The sequence below is a fragment of the Stegostoma tigrinum genome, chromosome 12, assembly GCF_030684315.1.
Source record: "Stegostoma tigrinum isolate sSteTig4 chromosome 12, sSteTig4.hap1, whole genome shotgun sequence".
Classification (NCBI taxonomy): domain Eukaryota; kingdom Metazoa; phylum Chordata; class Chondrichthyes; order Orectolobiformes; family Stegostomatidae; genus Stegostoma; species Stegostoma tigrinum.
Window position 1 is genome coordinate 34,163,182 of NC_081365.1, and position 27,939 is coordinate 34,191,120.

The 27,939-nt window shown below is 41.7% G+C and overlaps 1 protein-coding gene across 2 annotated transcripts in view; it reads left to right on the top strand.

The window, feature by feature from the left end:
* The window catches only part of LOC125457297 (POU domain, class 2, transcription factor 1-like), a 382,990-nt gene that overhangs the window by 265,361 nt on the left and 89,690 nt on the right, over positions 1–27,939 (top strand). For both annotated transcript variants that reach the window (XM_048541322.2, XM_048541324.2), the window contains one exon: positions 23,145–23,270. In XM_048541322.2, the coding sequence (XP_048397279.1) occupies positions 23,145–23,270 (126 nt within the window). The remainder of the gene's footprint in view (positions 1–23,144; positions 23,271–27,939) is intronic.

Genomic DNA, 27,939 nt, shown 5'->3' on the forward strand with positions numbered 1-27,939 from the left:
ATTTCTAGAGCCACCTCCTTAAGTACCCTGGGATGCAGACTATCAGGTCCTGGGGACTTATCAGCCTTCAGACCTAATAGTCTATCCAACACCATTTCCTGCCTAATATAAATATCCTTCAGTTCGTCCATTACCCTCGGTCCTTCAGCCACTACTGCATCTGGGAGATTGCTTGTGTCTTCCCTAGTGAAGACAGATCCAAAGTACCTATTCAACTCATCTGCCATTTCCTTGTTCCCCATAATAAATTCACCCGTTTCTGACGTCAAGGGCCCAATTTTAGTCGTAACCATTTTTTTTCTTTTCACACACCTAAAAAAGCTTTTACTATCCTCTTTTATATTTTTGGCCAGTTTTCCTTCATATCTCATTTTTTCTCTGTGTATTGCCTTTTTAGTTATCCGCTGTTGCTCTTTAAAAGCTTCCCAGTCCTCCGGCTTCCCACTCATCTTTGCTATGTTGTACTTCTCTTTTATTTTTATACAGTCCTTAACTTACCTCGTCAGCCACGGCTGCCCCTGCCTCCCCTTAGGATCTTTCTTCCTCTTTGGAATGAACTGATCCTGCACCTTCTGCATTATATCCAGAAATACCTGCCATTGTTGTTCCACTGCCATCCCTGCTAGGGTATTGTACCAGTGAACTTTGGCCAGCTCCACCCTCATAGCTCCATAGTTCCCTTTATTCAACTGCAATACTGACACATCCGATTCTCCCTTCTCCCTCTCAAACTGCAGGTTAAAACTTATCATACTATGGTCACTACCTCCTAATGGCTCCTTTACTTTGAGGTCCCTGATCAAATCCGGTTCATTGCACAACACTAGATCCAGAATTGCCTCCTCCCTGGTAGGCTGCAGTACAAGCTGTTCTAAGAATCCATCTCGGAGGCACTCTACAAACTCCCTTTCTTGGGGTCCAGTACCATCCTGTTTCTCCCAGTCTACCCACATGTTGAAATCTCCCATAACAACTGTAGTGATACCTTTGTGACAGGCCAATTTCACCTCTTGATTCAACCTGCACCCTACCTCCTGACTACTGTTTGGGGGCCTGTAGATAACTCCCATTAGAGTCTTTCTACCCTTAGAATTTCTCAGCTCTATCCATACTGACTCTACATCTCCTGACTCTATGTCTCCCTCGCAAGGGACCGAATATCATTCCTCACCAACAGGGCTACCCCTCCCCCTCTGCCCACCAGTCTGTCCTTTCGATAGCACGTATAGCCTCGAATATTCATTTCCCAGGCCTGTCCACTTGAAACCACGTCTCAGTTATCCCCACAACATCGTACTTGCCAACTTACAACTGAGCCTCAAGCTCATCCACCTTATTTCTTAGGCTTCGTGCATTCATATATAATATTTTTAATTTGTTTCTCCCCTCACCCTTCCTATCAATCCCTATTTCACTTGGCCATACTGTACGATCCCTTCTTGAGTTTTCTGCTCTGTTGATTCTGTTGTCCTTCTTAACCTCTCTTATTCTCACTTTCCCTTTAACTTCGTTCTTAAATTTCCAGTTTGGCCCCTCCCCACCATTACTTAGTTTAAACACACCTGTGTTGCAGTGGCAAACCTGCCTGCCAGAAAGCTGGTCCCCCGATTATTATGATGCAAACCGTCCCTCCTGTACAATTTATTCTTACCCCAAAACATACCCCAGTGATCCAAGAATTTAAATCCTTGCTTCCGACACCAGTCCCTCAGCCAGGTCCATTATCTCTCTGTTCCTGCCCTTTCCAGCCCGAGGAACTGGAAGCAAACCAGAGATAACCACCCTGGAAGTCCTGCTTTTCAGCCTTTTTCCGAGTTCTCTGAAGTCCCACTGTAGAATGCTCCTCCTTTTCTTCCCGACGTCATTCGTGCCGACATGCACCACCACCTCTGGGTCTTCACGGTCACCCTCGAGGATTCTCTGCACTCTATCAGTGACATCCTGGATCCTGGCACCAGGAAGGCAACACACCATCCTCAAATCTCGCCTGTTGCCACAGAAACCCCTGTCAGTCCCTCTCACAATGGAGTCCCCTCTTATCACAGCTCTCCGTGATGTCTGACTTCTCGGCTCTGCCTCTACAGCAACTTTTGACTCACAGACCTGTCCACCTCTCGGACTGGCAGTGTTGTCTGTCTCGGCAGTTTCCAAGACAGTCAGCCTGTTTACAATAGGTGCTTCCCCTGGGGTCACTTGTACTTCATTCATGTCTTCCTTTGTCATCAACATCCCCCATCTCTCTTCAGGTATCCTCGGTGTAGTGACCTTGCTGAAGGTCCTGTCCAGAAAATTCTCATTCTCTTGGATGAGCCTGAGGTCTTCTAGTTCTTTTTTCAGTGCTGCAACAACCTCCTTCAGAAGCTGAATGTGTACACACTTACCACAGCTACAGGAGTCAGAAACATCATCAGTGTCCCTGACCTCCCACATCATGCATGCAGCACACTGAATCAGCTTGGCAGTCATGTCTTCACCCTCTTCAACAGTGGCGTAATCTCCTCACTGAGCCTCTTCACCAAAAACTCGCACTTTACTCACCAGACACTTCCCTCAGCGCTTGTGTGTTTGCTGTGAGTCTGTGGACTCTTAATTAGGTTAGAGGAGGAGGGTGGGAGGGAGGCCCTACCGTGTAGGACCTGGGGCTGAGAACACACCTACTTAAATAGCACTCCGCTGCAAAAAGGACCCGCTAGCTTCGAGGTAAGTACTTAAATCGCACTCACTTACCTTTCCCAACTGCCTCTCTGCCCTGACCTCACGTCCGCCCGGCTCTCGGCTGCAAAAAAGAACCGCTGGCTTCGAGGTAAGTACTTAAATAGCACTCACTTACCTTCCCAACTGCCTCTCTGCTCTGACCTCATGTCCGCCCGGCTCACGCCGCTGTCCGCTGCAAAAAGGCTTTTTTCTTTTTTCTTTCTTTTTTCTTTCTTTTTTCTTTCTTTTTTCTTTCTTTTTTCTTTCTTTTTACTTTATTTTTCTTATGGCTAATCCACCTAGCCTACACATCCCTGGACACTACGGCCAATGAACCTAACCTGCACATCTTTGGACTATAGGAGGAAACCGGAGCACCCAGAGGAAACCCACCCAGACACAGAGAATGTATGAACTCCACACAGACATTAGCCTGGGGCTGGAATCAAACCTGGGTCCCTGGTGCTGTGAGGCAACAATTTAACCATTGAGATACCATGCCACCTAGTTGGAGCATATTTTCTCTAACCTTCACAATGACATCAGGCTAGTTATGTCTCTGTGATTCTCAACACCTTCACTAACACCTTCCATCCCAACCTTAAGTTCACCTGGACCCACTCTGACACCTCTCTCTCCTGGAACTCTCTGTCCCCATCTCTGGCCTCCACCTGGAAACCGATATCCATTTTAAGCCTACCAACTCCCACAACTACCTAGAAGACTCCTCTCTCACCCGTCTTCTTGTAAAAAGGCCATCCCCATTCCCAATTCTTTTGCCTCCGCCTCATCTGCTCCCGAGATGAGGATTTCCACTCCCGAACATCCGAGATGTCTTCTTTTTTCAAGGACCACAACTTACCCTTAACAGTAATCGAAAATCCCATCGACTGTGTCTCCCGCATTTTCCACAACTCATCCCTCACACTCTCTACCGGCAATAATAGCCAAAACAGAATCCCCCTCACCCTCATGTAGCACCCCACCATCCCCTAAATCCAACACGTTGTCCTCCGACATTTCCGGCATCTGCAATCTGACCCCACTACCAAAGACATTTTTCCCTCCCCACCCTTATCTGCTTTCTGGAGGGATCACTCTCTCAGTGACTCCCTTGTCCGGTCCACAATCCCCACCAGCCCCACCATCCGCGGCAGTTTTCCCTGCAACCGCAGGAAGCGCTACCCCTACCCCTATACGTCCCTCCTCACCCCTATCCCAGGCCCTAAGAAGACCTTCCACATCAAACAGATGTTTAACTGCACATCTGTTAATGTGATATACTGTATCCGCTATTCCCGTTGTGGCCTCCTCTACCGGGGAAACCAAGGGGAGAGTTGGGGACCACTTTATGGAACACTATGCTCAGCTCGCAACAAACAACTACACCTGCCAGTCGCGATCCATTTCAACTCCCTCGCCACTACTCGGACAACCAGTCCATCCTGGGCCTCCTGCATTGCCACAATGACGCCCCCCCAAAAGATGCAGGAACAGCATCTCATATTTCGCTTGTGAACCCTGCAGCCCAAAGTTATCAATGTGGACTTCATAAGCTTCAAAATCTACCCACCCGCACCCCCCCACCCCCCCCCCCCCCCCCCAACCCCAACCGCATCCCAAAACCGGCCCAGCTAGTCCCCGCCTCCATAACCATTCCTCCCACCTAAAGTCCCACCCCCATCTCCTACCCACTAATCTCATCCCGCCTCCTTGACCTGTCCACCCTCCCTGGACCAACCTCTCCCCTCCCTAACTCCCCACCTACATTCACCTTCACTGGCTGTAACCCCGCCTCTTTGACCTGCCTGTCTCCTCTCACCCTATCTTGTCCCTTATCCATCTTCTATTCCCCCTCCCCCCGTCTCTCTATTTATTTCAGAATCCCCTTCCCTCCCCCATTTCTGAAGAAGGATCTCGACCCGAAACGTCAATTTTCCTGCTCCTCTGATGCTGCTTGGCCCGCTGTATTCATCCACCTTTACACCGTGTTATCTATGCTTGTCCAATCCTCGTGATACAAGCCTCCACTTGTGGAATCAAATTTGAATCCTGCTTTGTTACCTTGTCAACTTCCGGAAAACAGCACATAATCGTTGTGATCCATCTGGATTCAGCACCATCATATTAAATGGCTTCAGTTGGTAGATTACATTCAATAATGTAATGTCCATCACGAACTTGATCTTTTCCTTCCCATGAACTATTTGATTTGAGTCTGTTAGCATACCCTCCCTCCTACTCTCTCTCCTGCTGCTAGCCTCTATATTACAGCTTACCTACCACAGACAAGCTGTCTGTCCATCTCCCTTGCCCATCCACTACAGGAGAATCTGCTTGGCAGTTGCAACATCCCTCCCCCAATCCTTTCACAACCAACCCCTCTTCTGTCTGCAAAAGTTCACTGAAAAATCCCAGTACGCTGGCCCATTTTTGCATTGCCAACCTCTCCTTTCAACTTCAAACAGTTTGGTATGTTGGGGTAAATGGGTGGTCTAGTGTTCGGTTGTGGAAATCATCTCTTTCCAAGAATCATTCCACAGATGTGGGAGTGGGAAGGGGAACAGAATTAAAGTACCTGATCCATTTTAAAATTTTTCTGATATTTTTATTTCATCTTGATTATAAATATACTTTTCTCCTGACTATTCCCCATGCCATAGTACTGTTTTAACATATTAACATGAAAAAGTTGTCAGTTCTTTCTCCTGTTTGGCATACTTAATACATAATTCATGTCATTGAGTTTCTTTTTGATAAGGTCCAGAGAACCTTGCTTCTGGTTCTGCAAAGATAGGTTACTATGCTAATACCAAGTCTCCGTCAAGAAAAGTCACAGCCTTGGCCTTTTTTTAAATAATTTTTATTGTTTGGTGAGCACTTTTTGGCCAACATGCCTGCTTTGGTTCTTTTGCTGAAACTTTAGACGCAAATTTGAAGTGTAGTCTCTGAGCTTTGGTTTATTGTTCTTTTCTTCAGTCCTTTCACCTCATATCCTTGTGTCAGTTCAAAGACCCCGAATCCTATGGACTCATAAAGGACACACCTAAAGATGAACGCTGAGAAGGAGCTTCCATTATCCCAATCATTGGGATGTTAATACAATTACAGATGTTTATAGAAGGTTGCCATTCTGCATTGTGACTATGCCAGTTAGCAAAAGGTCTGACTGCAGTAATTCCATATTCTCGAGTTTGACCCTTAAATGGCCCTTTGAACTATGGCGAGTAATATCTAAATGCTGCTTAAATGGTGCAAGAGTTTTTGGTTCAAACAGGCAGTGAGGTCTAGACTTGCGCCTCACTTTGAATGAAAAAAAAACAACTTTCTGACTTCTGCCTTGTCACCTTAGTCTATGAGGCCATCGGCAATTGATTTATCAGTAGACTACTTATACAGAGACCCAGATTATCTCCTGGGGACCTGTGTTCGAATCCCATCATGACAGATGGTGGAACTTGAATTCAGTAATCTGGTTATAAGAGTCTAATGATGCCATGAAACCATTATGGATTATCAGGAAAAATCCATCCTGTTCAGTAATGACTGATGTGGCCTAAATGTGACTCCAGACTCTCAGCAGTGAGAGTCTTTTATCTGCCCTTTGGCCATTTAGGGTTCAACATTAATTGCTGGTCCAGCTAGGGATGCCCACATCCTATAAACAAATTTTTTAAAAGCCTCCGGTCGTTGATCCCTCTACTAATAGAAAAAGTGCCTTCCTAATTACATGCATTCTAACCACCCTATCTATGTCCTCAATCTTCATGCAAATTTCATAGTCTAGGATTATTTTTCTTTGGAGCTATGAGGTCTTTTCTCATCGTTCACAGTCTGCAGCTCAGGCATATCCTGGTAAATCTCCTTTTGACAATGAATTCTAAATATATTCTTTGAAGTTTCATCTATCCATTGCTCCTTGAGATAATGGATGATAAACTGGAGCTTTTTTTAAATTCCCAACTGTTCATTAATTTTCTGAATATTAGCGGCATAAAATTTATACCTTGAACTGATTGTATTTATTTGGATATTTGATATTTTAAAGCAAAATTCAGCTAAATTTTCCATTTTTGCTGATTTTCTTTTCCAGATATACTATCGCAGAAAACCTTGTTGAAATATCTATAAGTGTTATAAGATATTGGTTTCCACTGTTTAGATAGGGGTCCTTTACATTACTAAATTGTTCTTTGATATCTGGCATTGAAATAGAAGGCAAAGTTTTAAATATTGTTTATGGTTTCCCCACTACCTGCCTAAATTAGTACCTTTTCTAAGTGATCATTTTCCTCTCGTGTAACTTCTTTGTCAGGTATAGACATTTGCTGGAATTGCTGCTTCTCAGATTTTTGATACTTGATGTTCATCTAAATAAGTCTTGAGTGTTACTAGAATACTGTATGCCACCTACAAGATGCACTGTAGTTGGGTAGACATAGACTGACTCATGGATTATGCTTATTTGACAATCAGAAAAACTGAGGCTTTTTCACCTCTAGCCTGGAGATTGTCAGAACTAAAACCGCCTTTCTGCTGGTATTGCTCTCCTCTTCCAAACTGAACCTGCTTATTCTCCTTTCCTTTTTCTTTGTAGGTTGTAAAATTACGACTTAGGAAATACTTCTGCAGTTATCTTCCCAGGTTCCTTATCTAACCATTTAGCTTAAGTCATATGCTTTTCTTGGCAGTGTTGTTTTGAGCTTTAGTCAAGAAGACTTTCTAACCTTTTCAAAATATTGTCCTCTTCACAGAAGTAAAACCAAAAACCCTTTTACCTCTATTTTAAAATCCATTTTTCCAATTAACAAGAATATAAGCCTTCATCACACGAGGCAGGAATTCTAGTTCTTCAGTGAAATCATAAACATGAAAAGAAGTCCATACAGAGTTCAGCAAAAAAAGGTTGAAAGTATGTCATTTTGCCAATAGATGACCGCAGCTGCATAAATACTGATCTTAAATAGCTAAAAAAAATGTTTGTTTGAAATCACTAATACTAAATTTTATTGATTCTAATTGGCATTATCAAGCTATTGAACAAAACCTGAAAACTGGGTTCAGGGAGTAACTGGATTGTAAAAAAAAATGGGGAACTATTTTCCTGTCAACAGGGATGGATTTATGGAAAGTGTTCACTAAACCTCAATTGCATTTCCATGTTTTTCTGCCAATTTTTGGACCCGTAATTTAAAAAGATGAATTTCATTTAACTTTTTGGAACCTAACTTTTCAGTGCTACTAATAGAATTTTGCTCCCAAAATAGCATCTGGTGCAAAGCAATGTGGCTACTGATGTGTGCACCAGGAGTAGACAGGGTAGGCACATTGTGACATTACTTAGCATGCAACGCTGATTTGATATTAACAGTTATCATTTTTGAAGCTCAAGACTACTCCAGCTGCTGGCTTTTCTAAGCTTTACATTAGTCATGATAGGTTCAGTAGCAGATAGAGCATTCCAATAGCATTTTATTTTTTCAATTTAGCATATTTTTCTAATCAGCCTGTTCAGAGGTGTTACTACGCACCTCTCGCGCAGTTAGAACTTGAACCTGAGCCACCCAGACCAGGGGTAAGGCACACTGTGCTGGTTCATCACCATTTTTAATATTTTTATTATTTAACCAATTTTTCGAATCAACCTGTTCAACGATACTATTATGCAGCTCTTGAGCAGGTGGGACTTGAACTCAGGCCTCCTTGACAGGCATTGTGGGGCAGTATCCCCATACCTATCAGCATTTTAAAAAATTTAGCCTGTTTTTCTAATCAACCTGTTCAGATATGTTTTTACACACCTCTGGAGCAGGTTGGACTTGAATCTTGGTCCGGGGGCAGGGACATTACCATTACACAAGAGGCCCCAACGGCGTTTTATCTAAAGGGATCATAAACTGCTTTCAAGTTAGTTGATGTTTAATTTCTGCTGACTGCTGCATTTATAAAGGTGAATGGCGATTACTGGACTTGCCAAAAGTTGCTGCAGTCGATGGCTCCTGTTAAAGGCTTTTGCCCTGATTTCAAGGTTTCTGCACAAACCACTAGTTCTCATACTTGGATAAGAGGAACTGCAGATGCTGGAGAATCCGAGATAGCAAGGTGTAGTGCTGGATGAACACAGCAGGCCAAGCGGCATCACAGGAGCAGGAAAGCTGATGTTTTGGGCATTGACCCGAAGGGTTGTACACTTGCCTTAAACACACCTATATCCATACTCCTGATGAATTGGTGTCATGCCATGTGCAAATATATTCTGTCCCTCGGAATTACTTCTATTAATTTTCCCACCACCAAAGTTAGAATGACAGGCCTGTGATTACCCAGTCCACCTTTCATTTTTTAATAATGAGACAACTTTAACAAACCTCCAGCTCTTTAGCGTCTTACCTATTGCCAGAAAGATTTTCAAATAAGTGCAGGGGCCCCAATATCCTCTTGCAAGTGTGGAGCCAATTCAACAGGTGTTATCATGTCTTAAAGTCCAGTTCAATGTGAAATTTGAAAACAATATTAAACTTGAAGCTGAAGACAATTGAATTGTTTAATCTACCAGTCACATTTCACTCAGTTGAAATTATTTGACTTCTTTTGCAGATTGTGTTAGGAAACAGTGATTTTTGTTTTGCAAAAGTAAAGTAATTATTTTGTTCATAATTTTTTGATAGAATTTAAAGATTTTTACACTGCAGTTCCACTTATTTGTTGGAAATATTCTTCATTGGTCTTGGAGATGCTGTCTAAAGAGCCTTGGTGAAGTTCTGCTCTGTATCTTCCGGATAGTACGCACTGCTGTTACTGTACCTCGGGGCTGGAGGGAGTGAATGTTTGTGAATATATTGCCAATCAAACAGACTGCTTTTTTCTGGATGATATCAGGTTTTGTAAATGTTTAAGCTACATTCCTCCAGGCAAATGGGAGGTATTTTGTCATATTCCTGACTTGTGCCTTGTTAATGGTAGACAGGCTTTGGGAAATTAGGGGGTGAATTACTTGCTGCAGGATTCCAAGCTTTTGTAGCTACTGTATTTATATGACTCATCCAGTTTTAAGTTTCTGATCAGTGGTGATCTCCAGGATGTCGTTAGTCGGGGTATTCAGTGTTGGTAATGACATTGTATGTCATGGGGCAATGGTTAGATTCTGTCTCATTAGATATGGGTATTGCCAGGTATTTGTGTCACATGAATGATACTTGCATTAGCAAAGCTTTTGATAAGATATCTTATGGCAGACTAGTCAGGGAAATAGGGAATCAAAGGTAAGCGGGTATGTTGATCTAAAATTGGCTGAGTGGCAGTAAGAACAGGGATATTTCTGTGACTGGAAATCTGACCCCAGTGAGGTTTTGTCGGGCTCAGGCTGAGGCCCGAACTGTTTGTGCATTAATGGTTAAAGTTAAATATTGGGGCTACGATCAAGAAGTTCGTGGGTGACGTGAAAACTAGTGAGAAGGATAGCTGGGTGTGAAGCTGGATGATGAAGGGTCCAGGCCCGAAACATCAGCTTTTGTGCTCCTGAGCTGCTGCTTGGCCTGCTGTGTTCATCCAGCTTTACGCTTTGTTATTTTGGATTCTCCAGCATCTGCAGTTCCCATTATCACTGAGAAGGATAGCTGTTAGTTTCATGAGGATATCACATGGGCAGAGGAGTGGCGTATGGAATTCAACCTAGAGAAGTGTGTGTGTCGTTGCAATTAAGTAACACTAATAAGGTGAGGAAATATACTATTAATGGTCGGTTTGTGGAATGTACTGAAAATCACGGGGACCTTGGTGTGCCTGTCCACAGCTACTTGAAGATAGCAGTGTGGGTGGTTAATGTGATTAAGAAGTCATGTGGGATACTTGTGTTTATTTAACTGAGGCAGCAAATATAGGAACCTGGACATTATGGTGGAACTGTAGAAAATGCTAACTTTCCAAACCGGAGAAATGTATGCATTTCTGGTCAACGTATTTAGGAAGGTTGTGATTGCTTCAGAGAATCTGCAGAGATGGTAGCCAGGAAAGACCTAAAGAGAAAGCTCAGAACAGCCAGGAGGAGACATGAGAAGTTGTTGGCGGATAGGATCAGGGTAAACCCTAAGGCTTTCTATAGGTATTTAAGGAATAAAAGAATGACAAAAGTAAGATTAGGCCCAATCAAGGATAGTAGTGGTACGTTGTGTGTGGAGTCAGATGAGATAGGGGAAGCGCTAAATGAATATTTTTCAACAGTATTCACTCTAGAAAACGACAATGTTGTCGAGGAGAATACTGAGATACAGGCTACTAGACTAGGTGGGATTGAGGTTCACAAGGAAGAGGTATTAGAAATCCTTCAGAGGGTGAAGATAGATAAGTCCCCTGGGCCAGATGGGATTTATCCTCGGATCCTCTGGGAAGCCAGGGAGGAGATTGCTGAGCCTTTGGCATTGATCTTTAACTCGTCATTGTGTACAGGAATAGTGCCAGATGACAGGAGGATAGCAAATGTGGTTCCCCTGTTCAAGAAGGGGAGTAGAGACAACCCTGGTAATTATAGACCAGTGAGCCTTACCTCAGTTGTTGGTACAGTGTTGGAAAAGGTTATAAGGGATAGGATTTATAATCATCTAGAAAAGAATAAATTGATTAAGGATAGTAAGCACAGTTTTGTGAAGGGAAGGTCGTGCCTCACAAACGTTATTGAGTTCTTTGCGAAGGTGACCAAACAGGTAGATGAGAGTAAACCGGTTGATGTGGTGTATATGGATTTCAGCAAGGTGGTCGATAAGGTTCCTCACAATAGGCTATTGTACAAAATGCGGAGGAATGGAATTGTGGGAGATAAAGCAGTTTGGATCGGAAATTGGCTTGCTGAAAGGAGACAGAGGGTGGTAGTTGATGGGAAATGTTCATCCTGGAGACCAGTTACGAATGGTGTACCGCAAGGGTCGGTGTTGGGGTCCACTGCTGTTAGTCATTTTTATAAATGACCTGGATGAGGGCGTAGAAGGATGGGTTAGTAAATGTGCAGATGACACTAAGGTCGGTGGAGTTGTGGGTAGTGACGAAGGATGTTGTAGGTTACAGAGAGACATAGATAAGCTGCAGAGCTGGGCTGAGAGGTGGCAAATGGAGTTTAATGCAGACAAGTGTGAGGTGATGCACTTTGGTAGGAGTAACTGGAAGGTAAAGTACAGGGCTAATGGTAAGATTCTTAGTAGTGTAGATGAGCAGAGAGATCTCGGTGTCCATGTACACAGATCCTTGAAAGTTGCCACCCAGGTTGACAGGGCTGTTAAGAAGGCATACAGTGTTTTAGCTTTTATTAATAGAGGGATCGAGTTCCGGAACCAAGAGGTAATGGTGAAGCTGTACAAAACTCTGGTGCGGCCGCACTTGGAGTATTGTGTACAGTTCTGGTCACCACATTATAAGAAGGATGTGGAAGCTTTGGAAAGGGTGCAGAGGAGATTTATTAGGATGTTGCCTGGTATGGAGGGAAGGTCTTAAGAGGAAAGGCTGAGGGACTTGAGGCTGTTTTCATTAGAGAGAAGAAGGTTGAGAGGTGACTTAATTGAGACATATAAAATAATCAGAGGGTTAGATAGGGTGGATAGGGAGAGCCTTTTTCCTAGGATGGTGATGGCGAGCACAAGGGGGCATAGCTTGAAATTGAGGAGTGAAAGATATAGGACAGATGTCAGAGGTAGTTTCTTTACTCAGAGAGTAGTAAGGGAATGGAACGCTTTGCCTGCAACAGTAGTAGATTCGCCATCTTTAGGTACATTTAAGTCGTTATTGGATAAGCATTTGGACGTACATGGAATAGTGTAGGTTAGATGGGCTTGAGATCGGTATGACAGGTCAGCACAACATCGAGGGCCAAAGGGCCTGTACTGTGCTGTAATGTTCTATGTTCTATGTTCTATTTACCAGAATTCTGCCTGAGCTGGAGAGTCTGAGTAATAAGGAAAGATCGGAAAGGTTGGACTTGGTTTCTCTGGAGCAGCAAAATAAGATAGGACCTGATACAATGTATAAGAGAATGAGGGGCATGGCTAGAGTGAGGAGAAGGTAAGGGCCCAGAAGGACTGAAAAAAGACAAAAACTTCAATACTACCAGCGGACAAAGGGCATATGACAGTAATACTAAACAAATGGGGCTACCTCACTAAAGCGCAGACATGAACACATACTGGTAAGTGCAAATAGACCCAACACCACAACTGGGTGACAAAATAATCAACGCTCTAGAGAGACTCAAACAGACTGGGCAAATCAACAAAACAGACTCCCTAAAAATGAAACCAGAAGGGACAAACACCACCTCCCAAAAATACACAAACTGGAAGTACCCCTCAGACCCATAGTCTCTCTCCCATGCACACCAACACATAGGTTAGCCAAGGAGTTACAATGAAGACTAAAGCACCTCATTAGCAAGTCACTGCATTGAATCCATTCGGCCCATGGACAACACTTGCGTCATCATCAGACGGACCAAACTAGAGGAGACGCACCAACTAATAGACAACACTGTCACTGGCATCAAATTCACCAGGGAAGAGGAGAAGAATGAACAGCTCCCATTCCTGGATATCATGGTAGAACGCAGGGCCAATGGGGAATTCCTGATGAAGGTACATAGAAAAGTCACACACACTGACCAAGCACTGAATTTCAACCATAACCACGCTAACACTCTCAGATGAAGTTGCGTGAAAAACACTATTTAAACGAGCAACAATACACTGTAGCAGCCCAGAATTACAGTAAAAAAAGTACGTCCACCAAGTATTTAAGAACAGTGGTTACCCGAACAACTGGATCTGACACTGCTTATCACAAACAACCACAGGAAGACGCTGCACTCTGTAACACACTCATAATGCTACCATACATCAAGAACATGTCTGAACTGGCCACAAGATTCCTACGACCATTGGGCATCAGAGTAGCACACAAACCCACATCAACCCTTTGCCATCTGCTAACTCGAACCAAAGACCTCTTACCCACTATGGACAGAACCAGCATAATATACAAAATTCCATGCAAGGCCTGCGACAAACATTACATTGGACAGACAGGAAGAAAATTGGCCACAAGAGTATATGAACACCAACTAGCAACAAAAAGATACGATCAATACTCACTCATCCCCATTCACACGGATAAGGAAAACCACCAGTTTGACTGGGACAACACCGGGATCCTAGGACAGGCCAAACAGAGACAAGCACGGAGATTCCTAGAGGGCTGGCTCTCCACCAAGATGGCCATCAACAAACACATTGAATTAGATACGATATACACTGCAAAGGAAAACTGGAAATGAGGTAATCAAATCCAATGAACCCTAGAGATTAAATACCGGGTGGGAAAACAACAGCGCTTCACCAGAGGCTGCACTGATGATGTTTAGGAGGGGAATAAAATGTCTGCGAACTAACGAACCAGCTCAGTGAGTGAACCAACCACAGCATCCACAATCCTAGCTACAAATCTACTCGAACCTTTTTAGACTGGGGTGAGTTGTTGGAGGGAATCCTGAGGGACAGAAGCTACATGTATTTGGAAAGGTAAGAATTGATTAGGGATAGTTAGCATGGCTTAGTGCATGGGAAATCGTGTTTCACTAACTTAATTGAGTTTTTTGATGAATTAGCAAAGACAAGATTGATGTGGGCAGAGCAACAGTGGACGTGATCTATATGGACTTCAGTAAGGCATTCAACAAGGATTGGTGCTGTGTCCACTGCTTTTTATCATTTCTATAAATGATTTGGGTGGGAACATAGGAGGCTTGGTTAGTAAGTTTGTAGATGACACCAAAATTGGTGGTGTGGTGGGCAGCTAAGAAGATTACCTCAGAGTACAACAGGACCTTTGTTGGCCAATAGGCCGAGGAGTGGCAGATGGAACTTTATTTAGATAAATGTGAGGTACTGCATTTTGGAAAGGCAAGTCAGGGCAGGACTCACACACTTAATGAGACCATAAGCCATAAGAGCAGAAATTAGGCTTTTTGGCCCATTGAGTCTGCTGTGTCATTGACTGATGGTTTCTCAACTCTATTCTCCCACTTTCTGTCTGTAACCTTTGACCCCTTTGTGTTTGGGAACCCATCTATCGCTGTCTTAAATATATTCAATGACCTAGCCTCCACAGCCTGCTATGATAATGAATTCCCTAGATTCACCACTCTTTGCTGAAGAAGTTTCTCCTCATCTCCAAGGCTGTGTCCTCAGGTTCTTCCCAATGTAGCCTCTGTCTCAGCTGTTCGGTATTCTGTAAGTTTCATTTAAATTCCCCTTGAAAACGCCATTGAATATAGACCCAGACTCCTCAAACATTTGTCATATGTTAAACCTTTCGTTCCTGTGATCATTCTCATGAACTTGCTCTGGACCCACTCCAGTGCTAGTATATCCTTCCTGAGGTATGGGATCCAAAGCTGCACTCAATATTCTAAATGTGCTCTGACCAGAGCCTTATAAAGCCTCAGAAGTACAACCCTGCTTTCATATACTCTTCCTCTTGGAAATAAAGGCCAACATTATATATGCCTTCCTAACTACCAATTCAACCTGCAAGTTTACCTTAAGAGGATCCAGGACTAGGATGTCCAAGTCCCTTTGCACTTCAGTTTTCTGAAATTAGTCTATGCCTCTATTGTTCCAATCAAAGCACGTGGCATCACACCTGCACATGCTATATTCCATCTGCCACTTCTTTGCCCACTCTCCAAACCTATTTAAATCCCCTGGAGCCTTTCCCACTGCCTCAGTGCTACCTGTCCCTCCCCCTATCTTTGTGTCATCTGCAGACTTAGCCAGAATACCCTCAGTTCATTCATCTATTTTATTAATGAAAAGTTGTGGTCCTAACATTGACCCTTCAGGAACACCACTAATCACTGGCTTCAGGGAGAAGCAATGACCTGAGGATATTATCGCTGGATTGCTAATCCAGAGACCCAGATAACGTTCTGGGGACCTGGGCTCGAATCCCACCAAGGCAGAGTCATCTAATGATGACTGTGAATCCATTGTTGATTATCGGGAAGAACCCATCTGGTTCACTAATGCCCTTTAGGGAAGGAAACTGTCATCCTTACCTGGTCTGGCCTACACGTGACTCCAAACCTACAGCAATGACATTTGCCACCAGGGTGGCATGGTGGCTCAGTGGTTAGCGCTGTTGCCTCATAGCGCCTCGGACATGGGTTTGATTCCACCCTCAGGCGACTGTCTGTGTGGAGTTTGCACATTCTTCCCACTCTGTTACACAGCCTCAGCAGTACGTTTCTGCTGCTGTGTTCTAGTCCTCTTGAAATGAATGCTAACATTGCATTTGCCTCCACGTCAGGGACATTTAAACGGTCTTTGGATAAGCAGATGGGTGATGATGAGATAGTGTGGGGGATGGGCTTAGATTAGTTCACAGGTCAGTGCAACATCGAGGGCTGAAGGGCCTGTTCTGCACTGTATTGTTCTATGTTCTATGTCTGCATGGATTTCCTCTGGGTGCTCAGGTTTCCTCCCGCAGTCCAAAGATGTGCAGGGTCGATGGATTGGCCAGGCTAAATTGCCCGTAGCATCCAGGGGTGTGAAAATTAGGTGGATTAGCCATGGGAAATTCTGGGTAGCAGGGAAAGGATTGAGGAATGAGTGAGTGGGATGCTCTTCAGAGGGGCAGTGTGGACTTGTTGGGCCGAGTGGCCTGTTTCCACACTGTAGGGATTCTATATTCAATGTGGTTGACTCTTAACTGCCTATAAATGCTACAGAGCCAACGATGCCCTCATCCCATGAACGAATAAAGAAAAAAAATCCTGAGAAGGACCCTTTATTCCTACTCTCTGCTTTCTGCCAGAGAGCCAATCTTCTATCCATGCTACTACCTTGCCTCTGACACCATGGGCTCTTATCTTATTCAGCAGCCACCAATGCAGCACCTTGTCAAACGCCCTCTGGAAGTTCAAGTGGATAACATCCATTGGATCTCCTAGGTCTAACCTGCTTGTTACTTCCCCAGAAAATTCTAACAGATTTGTCATGCTTGACCGCCCCATGATGAAACCATGATGATTTGAAGATAAGGCCCTGGGAAGTGTTGCTGAACAAAGAGATCTTGGAATGCTGGCTTATAGTTCCTTGAAAGTGGACTGACAGGTAGATAGGATAGTGAAGAAGGCATTTCGTATGCCTGCCTTTACTGGTCATTGCATTGAATACAGGAGTTGGGATGTCATGTTGCAGATGTGCAGAACATTGGTTAGGCCACTTTTGAGTATTATGTGCAATTCTGATTTCCCTGCTATAGGAAGGATGTTGTCTAACTTGAAAGGGTTCAAAAAAGATATACAAGAATGTTGCCAGCATTTGAAGGTTTAAGCTACAGGGAAAAGCTGAATAGTCTTGGGGCTATTTTCCCTGGAGCATTGGAGGCTGAGAAGTGACCTTACAGAAGTTTGTAAAATCACGAGGGGGCAAGGATAGGGTAAATTGACAAGATCTTTTCCCCAGGGTGGGCAAGTCCAAAACTAGAGGGTATAGGTTTAAGGTGAGAGGGGAAAGATTTAAAAGGGACCTAAGTGTCAACTTTTTTCATGCAGAGGGTGGTGCATATGCAGAGTGAGTTGCTGGAGGAAGTGGTGGAGACTGGTACAGTTACAACATTTAAGTAATATCAGAATAGGTGCATGAACAGAAAGGGTTTGGAGGTACATGGGCCAAGTACTGGCAAATGGGACTAGATTTCATTAGGATATCTAGTTGGCATGGATGATTTGGATCAAAGGGTCTGTTTCTGTGTTGTACGTCTCTATGATTCTGTGAGTGGAGGGCTCAATAATCAGGAAGTATACATTTAAAGTAAAAGGTTGAAGGCTAAGAGAGAAGTTGAGGAGGATCTTATTCACCTAGAGGGTAGTGGGAATTCACTGCCTTAAAGAGTGGTTGACTCATAAACTCTTAGAGCTTTCAAGCAGTGTTTAGATATTTACTTGCCTTGCCACAGCCTCCAGGGCTATGTGTGATTAGTTGACCAGCATGGATGTGTTGGGCCAAATGGTTGCCTCCTATTGTGTAAATGTCTATATATACATTAGTGTAAAAAAGTACATTGAAAAAATGTAAAAGTCAGGAAGCAAAAGATGATGGTTGATCAGTGCTTTTTTTAAATGGTAAGGTTGTGGCATTGCACAGAGCTAAATGGCAGATTGCATACTTCTTGTGGTATATATCTTGAATGCAGGAGATGTAACATAGGGGATATAAAACTCAGCTACTGGATACTAATGAGGAAGGAGGTGTAAATGTAGGAATGCATCAACAGACAAGTTAGCAAATGACAGCAAATGGAATTCCAGAGAAATGTGAAGGTAAAGTTCCTTTTGGGGAAGGCTAACAAAGTAAGGAAATGTCCAACATATCATAGGATACTGAGACTATAAGGAACACAGGATCCCTGAAAGTGCCTTGATGAGTAAATGCTGATTGAGGCGATATATGGAATACTTGACTTTATTAGCCAACTCATAAAATGTAGGAACTCAGATGTTATGCTAGAACCACATAAAGCATAGGCTACTGCTGGAATACTAGGTTTAGATCTTGTTACAGCATCATAGGAAAGGCTGTGTGGAGTTCGCACGTTCTACCTCTGCAGGAGTTTCCGTCAGGTGCACTGGTTTGCGCCCACACACCAAAGACGTGCAGTCTAGGTGGATTGGCAATGGGAAATGCAGGATCACAGGAATGTGGTGGGAACGGGTGGGATGCTGTTTGGAGGGTTAGCATTGACTCGATGGGCCAAATGGCCTGCTTCCACACTGTAAGGAGTCTGTGATGATTCAGCATGTTTGCAATAAAGAAGTTAGAGCAGAGATTTCTAGGGTATTTCTGGACCTGGATTGATTTCTTTGGAACAGAGAAGGCTGTGAAATATGTATTAGAAGTGAATATAATTAAAACATCCACGATATGCACGATAGTAAGGCCCTTTTCCCTAGGTTGAGGAATCTGTCATAACAGTATGGATTTAGGGTAGAAATTTGGTAGAATACTTGGGATCTGAGGAGAAATTTTCACTCGGGGCTATGGAGATCTGGAACTCACTGCCTTTGAAGGTAGTAAGGACAGAACCTTTCATAACATCTAAAAGTGTCCTAATCTATAAAGCTATGAACCCAAAATTAGGCTGAATGATTCTTCGTTGAACAAGGCAGACATGATTTGTTGAACAGCTTTCTGTAAATCACTTTGGGTTTGTACGGCAAAACAAATTATAGCAGGAGTAAAACCTGAATCTCCCAGTTGTATTTTTGATTTATTCCTGGGATGTGAAGTTGCTGGCTAGGCCAGCATTTATCGCCTATCCCTAATGGTGCAGGGGAACGTGGTGACAAGTTACTTTCTCAAACAGCTGCAGCTCATGGCATAATTGGCTATGCTTGAGAATGGGTGGAAAGTTGCTTGAGATTAATGATCATATTTGTATAAGATTATGGAGTGATTGGGTTTCACATGAGCTAGACTGTGATAAATGTATTTTCTACCAATAAAATTACATAAGTTTGGATAATGTTCACAAATTTAGGAACTCTTGTCAGTACCAAAATATATTCGATGGTGGTGCTGTTGAGCTTGTGTAAATCAGTTTTTAGCAAAGCTGTTTCACTTAATGTGCGACAGTACGGAATAATGTTTTATTCTTATATGAATTCTTTTTAACTTGTCCAGATAGCAAATGCTAAAAATTCTCCCCCAAACTTTTATGTGAATTGTTAGTTGTCAGGAATTTCAGCAGAAGCTTGTGGTTCAGGACTCAAGAAAATAGGTTTTGGAACATTAAAATCTCAATTCTGATTGAATGCACCTGATATTGAAAGACTGCTTGACACATAGTCCTTACCCCCTCAAGTCTGAGGGATGAAACATGGGGGACAGATAGCTTTGTCATTGATCTTTAGCTCTGGATGCACCATATGCACTATCTTCCCAAACAGTGCACTACTCCTGGATCACTGCATACAACAATAATAACCCGGACCTTTTTTCAATATCCCAAACTTGTTGGACAAATGTCTTCCCCTTTTCTGTGCACTCACTTCTCACAGCAATTGTGAGGAATTTGTGGATTTTTTTTGTCACTGGCTGAAACCATCTAGTCACCTGCCTTTGCTGCCTTCCTTCATTTTTTCATCCAGTTATACTTTGCCCATGCTCCCACTACCCTCACCCATCCTCATGCCATCGCCAAGTTAATTGTCTTGATGATATACAGCTCTTTCTCTTGACTACATTCTAATGAAAAATGCAAACTAACTAGCTTCCGTCTTTTGTAGGTATGCTAACAACCATAATAAATGGTACCTTCTTGGGTCCTGTACTCTCTGCTACCATTGCCTTCTTTTAGAAATATTCCTTTAACTCCTCTGATCTTAGAGACAGTTGCCCAGTACCCAAGTTCTAACCCTTCTCTTTCTTCTTATCCACCGCCTTCTTTCCCTGCATCCAGTCTTTGTGCTGCAGTTTTCTCTAATCAAACATGTAGAAGATAAAAGTCAACAATCATCTCATACCTTTGGCAGCAACTCCATTTCCTATGGCTAACCACTGTCCCCAATATCAATGTCATAGTCAACTTCAATCTGAATTTCTAATCCCACAATTTCTCCGTGATACTTCTGTCATTTTGCCATTCTGCTGGTACAACAAGTACTTAAAGCTCATCGAATGTTACCATTATTAAAAAAGGAATTGAATACAGAAGGAAGGATTTTACGGGGCAGTTATACAGGACACAAGAAGGACCATATCTGGAATCCTGTGTACAGTATTTGTCAGCTTATTTAAGGAATCTTGCAAACGCATTGGAAGAAGTTCAGGGACTGTTTGCCAGACTAATACCTGGTATGTGCAAGTTGCCCTCTGGGGAACATTTGGATAGGGCTCAGTTTGTATCCATGGCAATAAAGAGTTCATGGGTTGACTACTCTGTGAAGAAAAAAATTCTCCTCATCTCTTTCCTTTTCTCTGAGATTATGTCTACTGATTCCCAGACTCTCCCACAAAGGGAAATGACCTTTCCGTGCTAATTCTGTCAAGCCGTCTAAGATTCAATGAGGTCTCCTCTCATTCTTCTAAACTCCAATAAGTATAAGCCCAAGCAACTGGACTTCTCATAAGTTAGTTCTTCTATACCCAGGATCAGCCCAACGAACCTTCGTTGAACTGCTTCCAATACCCATTTCTTCAGGAAAGGGGACCAAAACTGTTCACAGTAGTTCATTTGTGGACTGATTAGTGCCTTATACAGTGTAAGGAAGACCTCCCTTTTTAAAATTCTATTCCCTTTGAAATAAAGGCCAACTGTCCTTTTCAATTCTCTCTTATCCACTGTACTTGGGTGATAGATATTTGTGTTCATACACACGGACTCCCAAATGCTTCAGTTCTGCTTTCTGCAGCCTTAATTTAGTGAATATTCGGGTCTTCTGATTTTTCTGCAAAGTGCATCACCTTACATTACCCCATGTCATACTTTCTAATTGTACGCCTACTTGCATTACCTGTCTATATCCCTCTGTAGCTCTTTATGTCATCCATATCATTGCTTTTCCACCTATTTTTTGTCACCCGAAAGCTTGATGATTGAGAATTCATTTCTGTCAACTGAGTAATTAATATGTTTTAAATAATTGTGGCCGCAGCTCTGATCTCTGTGACATTCCATGAGTTACAGGTTGCCATCCTGAAAATGCCCTCCTTATCCCAACTGTGTCCTTTATTAATTAGCCAATCCTCAATCCATGCTAATATACTTCCCCAAACATAGGACCTCTTACCTTATCAAGTAGACTTGTGTGTAGTATTTAGCAGATGCTTTTTGGAAATTCACAAATATTGCAAAATGTTCCCATTTATCTGTGCTGCCTGTTACTTTCTCAAAGAATTATAATACATTTATCCAGCATTATTTCTCCTTTGTAAAGCCATGGTGATTCTACCTGATTGGATAATGTGTTTCTAAATGGTCTGCTATGATGTCATGTATAATAGACTCTAATACTTTTCTAATAACAAATGTTAAGCGTACTTGCCTTCATTTACCTGTTTTTTTTCCCCTCTCTTTCCCTTTTGAAAAATGTTTTTATGTTGACAGTTTTCCAGTCCTTTGTGACTTTTTCAAAATGTGAAGATTCTTTTGAGATCACAAGTAATGGTTCTACTATCACTGTAACTTCATCCTTGAGTGTCCGATGATGCACCCGAAAAAGTCCAGGGGAATTATCAGCCTTTATTTATCCTGGGATTTTTTTTGTCTTGTAATAGTTGTTAGGTTTATTTCCTCCCCCAAATTACTCCACATCCTTAATGATAAACTATTTTTGGTATGCTGTTAATGTCCTTCACTGAAAGACTGATGCAAAGTCTTTAATTTCACTCCCTTGACTCTTTTTTTGGTTCCGCACTATTATACCTCAGCTTCATTCTCTAAGGTGTCTTGTGTTCACTTTGGCCTGTCTATGTTTTTTATACATGTTGAAGAAATTCCTACTGTCTTGTTCAAAATTGCTTGCTAATTTGGCCTCAAAGTTTATTTTAATATATCACTTTTTTGGTCATCATTTGTTGGCTTCTTAAAGTTTCCCAGTCCTCTGGTTTGTCATTAACCCTTTGCCACATTGCCTGTGTTTTTCATTCAGTTTAAGATACCCATAATTCCCTTGGATAACCATGATCAGTTTTCCTGATCCTAGATTCCTCTTCCCTCACTGGGATATTGTGGTTGGGTTTGCATGCCACTCCTTTAAGACAGTAGGCCAGGAGATCTAGGGCCCAGTCAAGGTCTGATGGTATAGCTGTAAAGATGCATAAGAAACTGCTTCTGGTCCAAGTTTCTATGGTCCTACCTTGTCTTTTTATAACTTATTATTGGGTCCAAACATAACTTGTATGTCTTTGAATCTTTATTTTTTTTATGTCTGCCATTGTTCCTAAACATATTTCTTTCTAGATCATTTCTTTATATGCTTTCTGTTGTACTTGTTCCCACAGCCTGGTTGTAACTTGGCAATCAATGCCAGAGGTGCATGTTATTCATATTTCATTTTACTGGGTGAAATATAAATTCGAAAAAAATTGTAAATTGCCTTTGTGCTATTAAAAAAGGCATTAACTTCAAAACATTTAAACACTAAAGAATTTGCCAGTTCTTGCATTTTCATTAGAAAACCCTTGATGCTAAGGGATTTTGAGGAGAAGCATTTGAAACTGGTTTAAGTATATGCTTTGTACACAGTGCCCGGCAATATTAGTTGCCAATGCTGCATTTGAAAACAGCAGTACGCAATTTCCAATTCCACTATACTGGATGTTTACATTCAGTCATTTTGCTAAGATAGAATTTTGATTTCCATTATTAATTATTGATATAGTGACTAATCAGTTCTGCTTGGTGGTTTTAAGGTAAAAAGTGAAGAAACAGGGGATTCTACTTCCCAGCAAACGACAACCCAGCCTTCGCTGCAACCATCTTTACAGACCACCCTTCCACAGACGCAGCTTATGCTTGCTGGCGGGCAGATCACTGGGGTATGTGAAAGCCCTTACCAAGTAAGGTCAAGTTTAAAATCCATAAAAATATCAAATCACTTATGGCTCCTCTCCTTCCCCCTGCCACTTTTGTGATCTGTCTCTTTCATCTCTCCCTTTTCCCTTTCACCTGCCACTGCTTTATGCTATTATATTCCTTCCACATATGTCTTCGTTAGATACCTTGTCCACCACGTAACATGTAGCCTAAATCTCTCTACTTTGCTGTGTTTTGTTTTAACTGCTCAAGTTTTTGTATATTTACTGCATGAATTTAATTATGCTTGTGATACTGGGGATAGGGAAGACTCTTAAAATCAGAAATCTGAACTGGATGTAAGTTGTATAAGTGGACAGGAATTGCAACTTAATTAGCTGTGATGTCAGCAGTGGGAGTATTGGACAAGGACTAAGTAACATTGGGAACTAATAATCAAATACTCAAAAAAGATAAAGTAATGCTGGCTAATATACTTTCTCTGAAGTGTTCTGAGGAAGAGTTTTACCAGACTTGAAATATTAACTCTGTTTCTATGTCCACAGATCTGCCAGATAAATGAGTTGTTTCAACATTCTCTGTGTTTGTTTCAGATTTCCAGCATCTACAGTGTTTTGTATTTTATTAGAATGATATATGTACGCAAAAATAAAATTATAGAAGGAGTTGCCATAAACTGTATTGTATTGCATGGAATTTAAAAGTTAAGAGGTGATTTGATTAAAGTTTTCATGTTGTAAAGGGATATGTTTAGGAATGATTGGAGAGAAATTATTTTAGTTGATTGGAAAGTCTAGGACTAGGGACCTAGTTTTACAAATCAGAATCAGAAGCAGAAGTCTCTCTTCAAATTTTGGAAGTTGAAGCTAGATCAGTTGTTAATTTTAGATGCAAGACTTATTTTTATTTGTAGGTATTCATAGATAATGGAGTAAAGGCAGGTATAAGTAGTTAAGGAACATCTCAGCCATACTTTTATTGAAAGGCAAAAAACATTAGAGGGGCTACTTCTGCCCACTATTCCTAACTGGTAAAAACAAAATTGGGAAGAAGGGTTCAAATAGGAAGAAATTTATAAGTTTAAAGGGGAAGGTCAAGGTCACAGAGAGGTGTAATGTTTTGGGTAAAGATAATGGAGAGTTTTGTGAAGTGTAGAAAGTAATTAGGAGGGCAAAGCAGGGCATGAAAAGCATTAAGGAAAAACGCAAGTCGTCTGTAAGTATGTTAAGTGGAAGAGGATAACCAGGGAAAGAGTAGGGACCAGTAGAGATCAAGGGGAAACTGTGTATGGAACCAGAGGTCAATGCAGGGTGTTGTGGAATCTGTTTGCAAATTGATTTGTATGCAATTCAGAACACAATACAGGACAATATAATGGAGCTGTTCATAAGTACAGGAAATATTTGTACGTCGAATCTTCAAAACTACACCACTATATGTGATCAAATTCATACATATGTACATTCGTCATTCGAAACCCCCCTGTATTTCCCGTATGTCTTCACTCAGGAGGAGATGTAGGTACACAATTCAGGAAGAGCGATTGTGATGTTCTTGGGCAGTTCAACATAGGGAGTGAGAAGGTATAGGAGGCTTAAAAGTGGAAAGAAAAAACCCAGGTGTGGATGAATTGTATCCCAGATGATAGTAGGAGGTGAAGTAGGACCAAAATTTTTAACTTGCCTCTGGCCACAGGAAAGGTACCAGAGGCCTGGAGAACAGCTGAGGTAGCTTCACTTTTTGAGAAGAGTGGTAGATATAAACCAGGGAATTACAGACCAATGAGTCTGACATTGTCAGTTGGGAAACTATTGGAGGAAATTCTGAAGGAGAGAATTAATCCCCACTTTGGGAGACAAGGTCTACGCAGGGATTTCAGCTCATCTTTGTTGAGGATGGTGGGGAGAAAGGTTTTTCAGGATGTGATCATGTGCATAGATGAGATTAGTGCAGTTGATGCGATTTATATAGATTTCAGCAAAACCTTTGACAAGGTCCCACATAAGAGATTGGTGAAGAAGGTAAAAACATTTGGAATCCAGGGTAACTTGGAAAGTTGGATCCACAATTGACTTATTGGCAGGAGACAGAAGGTGCTTGTAGAATGCTTGTTTGTGTAGAAGTCTGGAAGCCAGTGTCCAGTAGAGTGCTGTTTGTGATGTATATAAACAATATAATTGAGAGTTGGGAGGAGGGGAAGATGATAACTAAGTTTACAAGTGACAGAAAGATTGGTCAGTTGGTTAATAGGAACAAAGAAAATCTTAGGTTAAGGGAAGCTACAGATGGGTTTTCAGATGGTCACATCTTTGCCAGATAGAATTTAACCTTGAACAGTGTGAGATGATGCACTTTGGAAGAAGTAATGAGACAAAGGGAGTACTTGATGGAAGGCAGGATACTGGGAGGCTCAGAGGAACAGAGGGATGTTTGTTCACAGATCCCTGAAGGTAGCAACACAGTTTAATGAGGTTTTTAAGGTATAAGGGACACACTTGTATGAATCGTTACTTGGATTATAAGGGCAGGGGGGTTATGCTAAAGCTGTACAGAACTTTGGTTTGTCCACAGCTGGAGAACTGTGCGGTCTGGTTGCCATGCTGTGAGAATTTAAAATTGCCATTGGTGGGCAAGTAACAGAGGTCAGTAAAAGTTGTTGGGAGCTGTTTCTAGGTGTCCTACCTGAAGTTACAGTGTTGCACAGCGTACTAATCAGGAAATAACAGAAGTTTGTACTAAAGGTAATACAATAATTGTGGAAATTTTCATCTAGACGGATCAAATTCATAAAGGTAAATGGGAAGGTGAGTTCCTGGCTTCTATTTGAGTCTGTCATCTAGGGGCATATTTTGCAGAACCAACCAAGGAAGATTTACTTTCTGTATTGTTTTGTGTCACCAAATAGAATTGGTAATCTCACGGGAAATCAACCCCCAGGAAATCTAATAGAATTTCACTTGACTTCCAGAGTGCTGTACAAAGGTCCAAATTTGGAGTATGGAACTTAAAATATACTTAACGGCAGAGAGATGAATTGGCTAAGGCAGACAGAAATTCAAATAAAAGACATACCTGCAAATGAGTAATAGCAAACACTTAAAAATGTCATAATTGTAAGCATTCAGTTGAAAACTTCACGGGAAGGAGATCCATCCCTGGCTAATTAACAAGATTAAGAATAATATTAGATTGAAACAACAACGTATAATATTCCCAAGGATTCTTAGGGTGCAATGGTAATGTACCTATCTTTGGAGCAGGAGGCCCATCTGCTCCAGAAGTGTATCAATATATTTAAAATATTGTATTCCAACATGGTGGGTAAGCCTGAGAATTGAGAGTGTTGTAGTTACCTGCAAAAGGTGACCAGAATTTTGATGGTGAAAGAGAAAGTAGAATTACATTAAGCAAGTCAGAAGTATGAAAGCTGATTGCAAGTATTTCTACAAATTGCAAAATGAAACAGTAACAAACGTAAACCAGAGTCTTTTTTTTTAGATGGAGAAATGAGAAATAATAAAGGGAATAATGAAATGGCAGAGATGTTAAACAAATATAATATTAAGTCAGTATTGAATCCTGAATACCTGATGAGAGTGATGGTTCGTGTAGAGAGTGCAGACATAGCCAAATTCAGTTATTCACCTTCACAGTAGGGTACCGGGAGGTTTGGAAGAGCAACATTGGTTCACGATTTGGTAGTTAGGGGAACAGAGACACTTTTCTGTGGCTGTAAGCATTAATCCCAGATGGCATGATGCCTCTCTGGTGTCAGAGTCAGGGATGTCACTGAGCAGTTACTGGGTACTGGGAACTGGGTGGATGAGGTGTTAATACCCAGAGGTGATAGTCCAAATTGAAACAAACTACTGTTGGAAGATTTAAACTAACTTGGCAAGAACCATGAGATCATATCAGAGAGAAATACCAAAGTGTACAAAGTGCTGGGTAAGATACTGAGCACATCTGTACAGAATAGTAAGCCAATAGTCTGAGTCAAAATCAGAGTAAAAGCAATAATATCCAAATCAGAGTTACTGAGCATGTTTGTATATACACAAAGTGTATGCTTTACAGAAATAGGATGTTTTGACTATATTGGAAACCTGGCTCAAGAACAAAAAAAATTTGAGCGTTAAATATTCCTGGATATTGGGTATTCAGACAAGACAGGAGAGGATGCAAAGGAGAAGGGGTGGCAGTATTGATTAAGGAGAGCATTGGAAGCCCTGGAGAAAGCGGAGTCAGGGACAGCATCTATTTTGCTGGATCTGAGGAACATGAGAAGTACAATAACATCGCTTAATATACCAAATAGGCCGTCAATTAGTGGGTAGGATGAAGAGGAACCAATTTGCAAAGAAGTTACAGAGAGACACAAGCGTTATAGTGTAACTTTAATGGTGTTCTTTAATTATCCAAATTTAAACTGAGATAACAGTAATATATGGACAAATGTGAATTAACTAACAAGAGAAGCTGAATTATCAAACTAAGTTTGTTTTGTCTGAGGAATATTTTGGTTAATTTATATTTTATTACTGTTTTTCTGCTTTGTTGGAATTCAACATTCACTTTTCAAGAAAATGTATATGTTGGGATTTGTCATCAACAGTAAAATAAAGGTTTATATTTTTTAGCCAGTGACAAAGTAAGGATACTCACCACTGA